We start from the raw sequence: 9,810 nt of genomic DNA on the forward strand, positions 1-9,810 counted from the left end.
ATTATATTATATGTTTTAATGATACTGAAGGATTGATGATTGAGATTTGCTTGCATTTCAGATGTTCAAACACATTGTATTCTTCTTTTGAAAGGCAAAACATATTTTCTTACTAGAACAAATATAGTTGTAACTCTACACACAGCTTTGAGCTTTATCAAATTACCTCAAGTTACACTGTATTCTATGACATTTTGACAACTTTTCATGATTCATTTATTTTACTGTGGTGTAAAGAAATTGGGAGAATAGGTAAAACGGTGACCCTGAAAAGGTCACTTTTACCTCACTGAGAAATAAAGACAACTTGGCTTCACGGATAACTCACCAAATGGTTTATTTCTTCAAAAGATTATTCACAAAAACATTTAAAAAAGGAACATGCATGAATATATATAAAAAAATGCTTTAAATAATTTGCATTTGCACAACAAAAAGTTCAGCTATTATATTTGCACGCACTTTAATTTACAATAATTTTCCATCCTAAAATGAAATCTGTGAAGTAGCAGTTTTTGACTGCTACATCATGTAAACAATGTTTTGAGCTAAGGGGACAACTCATTATGAGGTGCATGAACAAATGCAAATATTAACAGTTTCCTCCCACAGGTAACCAAGCAGACATTCACTTATGCTTGACGCGAAGATGCCTTCCAAAAAGATAGCATCTACAGAAAGAGCTCCTTTCATTGAATTAGCTGAAGGCAGTGATATCGTGATGGACTTAACATCATTTTGGCTGCTACCAGGCCTGCTAAATACAATTGCTAGCTGTTAGCGCAGCTGCTCAGGCTTGGTAACTGATGGAAAGTGACTGAGATGCAGTTATGAATGGTGCTGGCAGCTACGCTCGTCTCCCCTGTGTGGTGGGGCATATTAATAAAGCACCTTATGCTCTCCAAACAGGCTTTAAATAACTTCCCATTACAGCCAGAGAAGCAGCAACATGCTCGGCCCTCATCGTACCAGAGGCCACTCATTTTTAACCGCCACAATTAACACATTAAACCCTCATTGCCTGCATTGAAGTGACATAATCAGCCAGCATAATGATTAATTAACAGCAGGTGAAGGGTGTGCCAGCCCTAGTAATTCAAGACATGGGAAAACTATATTTATTAACATGACTTGCAGAATAAAAAAAAAGTGACATTTTTTTTAAGTGACTATAAAAATCCCCACAAAGCTTAATAGTAAAGTGCTAACAGATAAAGTTTTCCCACTTGTGTTTAAGTTCCTGCTTGTCATGGCCGTCCTCCGTCATACATGCCGTCTCCATCACATGCTGAGAGTGATGCTTTCAATGATGCTAACTGAGATATTGGAATCTGCATCCTCTCCTCTGATCCTGAACATCACAAAAGAAGTGGCGGGGATGGAAGCGGTGGCGTTCGGGGATTTACCCAGCCACCCGTAAGAACCGCGTTTGTACATTTTGATCGTAACCTACAGGAAAAAGGACAGAGACAAAATAATAAGGTGATGGTCACACTCCAGATGAGATGATGCAAAGCACTCAACAATCTGTTAGCGAAGATAGTTAACACATTTGTTAAGGTTTTAAGCAGATTATTAATATAACCGTAGTAGACAATGGGCTCATTTTAGATGTTAATGAATCTTACTAAGTACGTTAATAAACAGTATAAAGCTTATTGTGCTAATAAATGTCTTACTAACACCCTATATTATATATATTATATCTTATTTTCTTTACATTTGTGGCCACTTTGAAAAATAAAATTATATGTTTCTGCTCAGTTTATGAACTATGACTACAATTCACTTTAAAGACCCACTCCAATGAAAATTTTATTTTTTTTACATGTTCTTGGTCCATTTTTCTTATGATGGAGGACAAAAATTAAAAAGAGTAGCATTAAAATTAGATTTTGGAATATATTTCTCTATTCAAATAGTGGTAAATGTTGAGAAGATGAAAGAAGAAGAAAAAAAGCTTGTACTTGTCATGTACAATTGGAAGGTCTCACTGCTCTGTTCTATTTCGATGCATCCAGCTGCAGATAACCAGATCCATATACGTCCCAGTTTTCTGGCTCAAAACTGCACGGCTGGATTGCTCCGATATTGGTCACCATTTTTGTTGCACCGCTAAAGCTAGCTTAGGGTGTGAGGGGCTGTAAGCTACCAGGAGAGAGTGTAAAAAAAAAGGGATGATGGGAAATGAGCGCATCAGTCCCACTCACAAATCAGAGGCAAATTTCTGATGCAGTGCTGCCGCTCTGCAGACACTATGTCCTAGAAACAACACAGGTTTTTGGATTTTAGGTTAAAACTGCATATTCATTATTAAAAGTTCACTAGGAACACTTTTACAATGGATCAAAAGATGATCGTAGTGGGACTTTAATATAATGTATTTGTGTAAAACCAACATGGAACTTTGTAGAGATAATTTTACCTCAACCATACATGTTTCTAAAGCTTTTTTTGTTTTGTTTTTACATTTTTACTACGACTTAAAGGCCTATATTTTTTTAAATAGATCATCAAACGTTTTTTTTTTTTTTGCAGTCAAGCTAAGTAGCTGAACAACAGCTATTATAAGTTGATGGGTTCAGGATTAAAGCGTCTTCTGTGTTACTTTATTAGCTCATAAAGGCAGCAGCATGAAACTGCACGTCAATAAGGATGAAACAGTGAAAACAGAGTCTTGTGATTTATCAAATAATGTGACACTAATACAAACACCAACCTGGCATCAAAACTCAGCACTTCTGTCCAATAAAAAATCTGAGCGATGTGTCAGAACTAGCTGAGGTCCTACGTACATGCTCTGACAGGTCAGAGCGGTTTGTGTTGCAAGGAAGCGGCCTTCCATTTGGTCAAATGATGGAAAACGCACAACCAAACCAATGGTTTCCATTTGCAAAGGAAAGTAACGCATTAATAAAAACAAATTTAAAAACAGACAAGCTCGTGTCATCTTGATAAAATACTCAGTTTCTTCCTTTAGAGCGGGGATCCAAAGAGAAGTCTGAAACGGAATAAAAGTTAAATTAACCTTGTTCTCCTTGTGCGCTTTAATTCTCCTCCACATTTTTGAATGGATTTGTGATTTTATGTAGGTTGTAGGGCAGAATACGCTTTAACACTACATCAAAACTGCCTGTTATGTTTCAAGTCTGACAATGGAAGCCATAACTAGATTTAGACATGCAGGTAATTGAACCACATCCATTTCAAAAAGAATGCCTCGCTGCATCTCTTGTTTGGCTGCATTTACAGGGGATAACAGAATATTACAGTGCCTTTTCACAGTTCCATTTTCTTTCACTTTAGCATTAGGCAATTTTTCAATTATTATCTTTTTTTTATGTACTTTCATCCCGGCTCTCCATAATGTCTGGGCCTTTTAGTTAATGCTAGCGACAGTCAGAGCCCAGTATATTGGCCCCTTGTCCATTTTGCAGGTCATTGTGGAAGCCCAATAGGCCTTTTATTACGCCAACATCAAAAGGCAGATAAGCATTAGAGGTGGGGAAAATACCCTGCACTAGATATGTTCCCTCTTTCCTTTGTCTGCTATTGAAAGTGATCATTTTAATAGTGAAGAGGTTGCTGAGCTCCGGGGCTGATGGGAAGTGCGACACCCCTGACAGACTACAAATATGAGCAAGTCGATAACACACCGTGAGCACACAGCACACCCTCAGCACCTGCACGCTCTTGCTGCTAACCTAATTATCTACAACAAAGGCCACTGCGATTTCAGACACACATCCTTCCACCATTTACTTACTTACTTATTAGTCTGCATTAAAAGGGTGAGAAAAATGGTAACAGGAAAAAAAAATTAACAATTGCATCTAACACTGAAGCCTTGGCCAAATGCCACATGGCTTGAATAACAATAGACTCAGACACTTCAGAGGTGCTGAGTGTCTATTAGTTTGGGATGCATGCAAAAATAGCTTAGTGACAGCTGGTGGAAAAGAGATGTATAAACCCAAGACAAAAAGAAAAAATAAAAGGAAAAATTGAGCTGCATCAAATTACAGACAACTGCAATCATTGCTAATTAGCAATTAACTAATCTAATAGAAGTTGAGTACTTCTGCGGCCTCTTTAAATCACAAAAAAATGTTTTTCTTTGTAGTAAAACCACAATAATTATAAAAAATCTAAAACTTATGTTCCATATTTATCATCGTGGCATCATAGCGTTCAAGAAGATGATCAAAAATATCAGCACATGTTGTATTATTTGAAATGAAAGAACGAAGAATTTTGCCAATTAGGGAATTTTTTTTTTTTATGTGTTGTCTAGACGACCTTCCTGCCAGGTGTTATTGAGCACGGGCGGGTTTTCACATGACGAAGGAGTCTTATTTTACACTTCAGGAAAGTTCCAAAATACAATATAATGTATTTTTAATTTTCTATTTTTCCTTTTACATTCTTTCAAAATAAAAAGCTAAAATAGTCTCTCACTTTTTGTGTCCACAAATTCAACTGTTTCAGGCTGCAACAAGCCCGTGCGTCCGTGTCTGAATGTGTGTAACACTTCATGTCAGAGATAAGACCCTTGGGGCTAAGGATGGGTGTCACACAAAGGGCTGCGAGCTCACCTAACGGTCTGTCCTGATCTGTGACAGAGAAAGTGAGAGGCAGGAGTCAAATCCTTCCTCACGTTTCAGCAAGAAAAAGTCCCTCCTCTTATTTACCGTCTGGTCAGAAAGCCAGCTCTGCTTAAACACAAACTCCATCGATTTTTATCCACGTATCCTTTTCAATAGCTGACTTGGTTACCTTTAATCCTAATAGATTTTTATGGCACAGATTCGTAGAGCTAAATGCAATAATACTAACATAATTATTCTTAAAGTACTAATGAACTTTCGACTAGAAACTCCAGACCTACCAGTTTGTTTTTTACATCTAATTACTTTGGATAGACTCTGACAAGCCTGTCAAATGTGGTTAAAGGGAGGAAATATGTAATTAGTTAAGGATGTGTCACATCCCTCCGGTGTGCAGCCGTTCACAGCGTTCCAGATGATTCCTCGGATAAGGTCAAAGAATCCTGGTAGGGCCTGTTACCTGGAGCCATTGGTGCAATGTTTCAGGTGAACTCTGAGTGAGCGTAACGCCACACCAGCTTCAGACGACGGCCTCTTTGTTCAGCGCCGTGTCTCTCCACGTACAGAAGAGGAGGCAACAATGAAAAACACACCTCTGCAGCTCAAAGTCTTCGTCAAGCAGCCAATAAATCACTGGAATTGACCTCTGATGGCTTGGAGGGTTTGGCTATCCATTTTACAAACTATAAACTTGTAAAAAAGTGTATTTCTGTTGGGTAAAATCAGATACATGAGCCTCAGTGTGTTTTTTTTGTTAACTGGTTTGTACATAAAGATTCTAAAATAAAAAATAAATAAATAAATATGTACATTAAATGCATCATCTTTTTCTAAAGCTCAGTTTGAATTACACAAACTGACTACTTTTAACTTTAAAGTTTTGAAAGATAGTATAAAAAAATTGAAAATTAAACAACCATACATGAGTCTTTTTACATTCAAAAACAGTCAAGGGGGAGAAGGTCATAAATTGTAAAAAAAAAAAAAAGCAATAACAAAATATTATATCTAGATTTCCTTGCTGTTTTCTTACACAATTTGCCACAAAATGGGCAAATTACTTATAATATTTGACATAATAAAAGAGACTAGAAAGGAGAGTTTGTTAAGAGGAAATTACAATATCCTATGGAACAACAAAATCCATTCATTCAGATTTCTAAATTACACTCGAATGAAAGAAATTGTGTATATTTTATAGGGGCGTAGAGAAAAATCCTTTTGGTCATATATCGCGATATTTCGTTAAGCGATACATGTATTGATTTAAAATGCTGACAAAACGATATGTAATTAAATATTTAAGAGCGTCCTTTACCATCTTACTTTTATTTTGCATACCGTTCAGGCTCCTTAACAGTTGGAAAAAAGCAGCACTTTAGTTCCTTGATCATACTTACATAATCATACCAACCTTATTGATCAAGGGACATCCATTCTATTTTTTTTATACTGAAAAATATGTTGTTGTGGAAATCAGACAATACTGACCACTACTTTAAAAACAAATATTTTTTAATTTACTAAAAGAAAAGCCCCATGAATTTGCTTGAGTAAAAGCAACTTGTATATGCACCCGGTCAATAAGGAGAAAGTGTGCACACATCACTAATGTACATATGACAGCATCACCTGTACGTCACAACTGCCTGTAACTTACATTATTCTTACAGATATTTCCTAAACACTTACCAAATACAAAACAATCACACCTTCCAATTATTCAGTTTCAAGAAAAATGCAAGTAAAACCTGTCAGGATGCAGACATTTCTGTCTATGAGCCTCCACAGGCCACACAAAAAATAAGTATACTTAAGCATATTTAATATAAAAAGGGATGTGTAAGCTTATATAATGAGCTCATTATTTTTTCTGAGCTTCAGTTATCATAAGGTATGACAATAAACCTTTATGACTATTAAATACTTAAGCAGACAAAGTTCATCATTGAGCCCACATCATGACCTCTCCTACGCCATGCTTTGTTATTGGCAAATTGTGACAGCAATTTATCCTTTAAACCATTTCCGAACGGGATTTAATTAGTTTTTTAAATGTTTGTATAAGAAAGATGATCCTTATCTACAGCTCTTTAAAAAATGTTTACACAATTTGACTTTTATTTCATACGTGAAGACGTTTGGGTCGAAGTTTTAGCCGTACAGTCTCTTGCGATTTCCCTGTTATTGAGCAAATGAAGTTAAAATCGAACGGTTTCGTCAGACCTCATACTGTAGATTACCTCTTGCTTGTTCCGTTTTTGGTTCATCTGTATAAATGCCTAAAGTTTAATTTCATGACAATGCCATCTATGCCAATAATTGCATTTGGAACACGCAAGCGCACAAGCAAAACGCTGCGTAAATTATGAAGAGTAGCTCCTAAACAGCTGGCCTCGGCTAACAGGAAGCCATTAGACTGTTGGCAATAACAATTTTCATCCAGTCATCCAGCTTTGACTTTATTTCCATCCACATAAGTACATTTTCTATGAGAGGTTAAAATATGAATCCCCTCCTTTTTCTCTTCAATGAGTCTGGTTGTCTGGCTGACTTGAGAGGGCACAATCTATGACTGATTTAATTTGGTCTTTACAAACATCTCTAACAGCATTACCCCCCAGAGCATACACTGACCGCCCCTATCTGACTCCATTAACTCCCAAATCAGGTTTAAAAACCATATTGATGCCGTCCGTTATTAAGGGTGATTATCAAAACAACAGACAATGGGCCAAAAGTGTCTGTTAACTAGTTTACCCATAATTTCACATAACTGTAACAGATGTCTTGGCTGTCAATTATTTTCTGTATCGGTTGTCTGGATATGCAACATATTAGCGTCGACATTAAAAGAACGATAGACCGCTCACAGGTGGTCATTGGAACAGAAAGGGGATAAATCAAAACACAAATGCATCATTGGTCGCTTCCAGCTTTTTAGCAAAAATATAAGAAGAAAAAAAAAAAAAAAAATTGAAGTTGCTACTCAGTCCACTTCGCCACTTTTATTCTCCTCAATTAACAAGAATGGCTTTTGAAGCTGTAATTAAGTGCCTCTGCTCCACTCGGCCTCCTTCATTATTCATGAATCCCTATTGATCATATCACGGATCCTGTACTGGTGGTGGTGGGGGATCACTGTAATATCCTGAGTGTACAAAAGAAATAACCGAGCTGGCAAAGATAAAATTAACACCTTGGCCAGTGACCAAGGAAAGCTCCAGTTAGCGACTCAAACCAGCATTTAAGGTGCAATTTAGCCTTGAAAGCAGAGCAAAAATCCTGAAAGACACTGCACATTTACTAGGCATGTAATCTGTAACAGACTTTTATTTAAATTATATTAGCTTTTTTAATAACTTCTTCATGGATAAGCCTAGATTAATTTTATAACTTTAAATTATGATTATTCAATATATTTTCTTAAATATAATAAATATCATTCATAAGAGCTATTAACCGAACTCCTTTATTTTTTCATAATTTTAAATCTGAGACAAACTTCTTTCCATCCTCCTCTGCACTGGCGGAATTAATATCCAAGTAATAATAATACTTCAAACCTTTATTTTAAAAACATATTCAAATTTACTGAAACCGAGTTAAGCAGCGATGTGTAAAACATGATGTTTAACCAAACTGAGAAGAGCGCGTGAAGAGCCCTCTACAACGGCTGCTATTAAATTCCACGAAGGAAACAAATTACAGTTGCTGGATCTCTCTATGGGACCCTTCATCGTGATTCAAGTTCATTTTTTTCGTTCCTTTTTTTTAAACAAGTTTAATCATCGGACATAACGAGGTGGCTTTTATGGCGGCCTCACACTGCATAAGTGCTGCTGACTTCACTAGTTCGTTACAAACACTTCTGATGCTCCGGCGCTCTTCTCTTGGGAAATTGCACGGCTAGCTTCCCTTTTGTAGCTTCCTACACACACTCGGGTGCCAATTATTTCCAATTCCAGCTTCTCTTCGAGAGTCGTCCTGCAATTACAGAAACGTGGACATCCTTGCACTTCCCTTCCACGCCGTTTTCATTTGTGGCACGGAACTAATCATTCGTTGTTTGAAGAGACTCGATCAGAAAACTTTTGGAGGAACTTCATTGGTCATGAGGTTCAGTGCTCATGAAAAACTTTAAAGTTAATCATGTAAAGTACAAGCTTACAAATGTAAAGTCCGACTTTATTTGTTTTTTATTTCATTAAAACAAAATTCTATAAGTCTACCTGAACAACCCTAAAACTATTACCGTTTTTTAATAATCTTTAGAGGCAGAATTTGAATTGAACAAGTAAAGCTATTATAGCGGCTGGTGAGCTTTGTGCGCTCACACACCCTCACTAATATACATCTGTATATGAGAGTGTGTGCAGATTTACTTTTAATGGCTTAATACCATAAAAGAGAGCAAAAAGCCACGGTGGCTGTCGACATTATCTATTTAGGCAGGAGAATTTGCAGGCTTTGTAAATGGCCTGCTCGTGGCCTTTTGTGTGGCTTCATTCATTATCGCCACAAAGCAGTTGATGTCTCTCCTTTTTCCCCTCTTCTGTGCAAAGCCCGGGCTGTCCATTACCGGCCTGTGACACGTGCAGCCCGGGAGACGGCCAAACAGAGAGGAATGTCAGGGTGGAGTTAAATTAACAAGCTGCAATTGTGTGGACTCTGTCGTCTGTCAGGGAGATGAAATGTCGCTCCGGAAGCGAAAATCAGCATTTTTGTACCATACACTGCCACCTCAGAGGTTTTTTTAATCAATAATCACTTTACAAGACTGTGTATTTTTTATTCTTCTGAGATAAAACTATTCAAATGAGAATCTAGTTTAATAAAATCAGAGACAACATAAAGATGTAAGACGTCAGTAATCTAAGTTATGACATACACAGATCTTCAGCTTTTTCTCTGTCTCTTTAACACACACACACCCACACACACACACATAGGGTAATTACCCCTCAATCCATACAAATTGAATGAAGCCAGAACCGTGGTCTAAGAATATAGACCATAATTAATAAATTACAGCTGCTCTACTCAATCATTTTCCACTTTGGGGCATGTAGACATGGCGTTTGCTGGAGAATAATTGTCTGAGCTCACAGAAGGCTCACTCAGTGGCTCAATGGTGGATTTGTGAATGCTTCTGATGCCACTTCTTACAAGCAAACAGATGCTTGAGTGTAACTGTAGGTCG

At 37.1% G+C, this 9,810-nt stretch overlaps 1 protein-coding gene across 3 annotated transcripts in view; it reads right to left on the bottom strand.

Annotated features, from left to right (window-relative positions):
- Positions 1-320: 320 nt before the first annotated feature.
- si:zfos-911d5.4 overlaps positions 321-9,810 on the bottom strand; it is a 14,767-nt gene continuing 5,277 nt past the window's right edge. For all 3 annotated transcript variants that reach the window (XM_036217174.1, XM_036217173.1, XM_036217175.1), the window contains exon 7: positions 321-1,449. In XM_036217174.1, the coding sequence (XP_036073067.1) occupies positions 1,282-1,449 (168 nt within the window). In that variant the 3' untranslated portion in view covers positions 321-1,281. The remainder of the gene's footprint in view (positions 1,450-9,810) is intronic.

This window comes from Oryzias melastigma, linkage group LG19 (genome assembly GCF_002922805.2).
Source record: "Oryzias melastigma strain HK-1 linkage group LG19, ASM292280v2, whole genome shotgun sequence".
NCBI classification, from domain to species: Eukaryota; Metazoa; Chordata; class Actinopteri; order Beloniformes; family Adrianichthyidae; genus Oryzias; species Oryzias melastigma.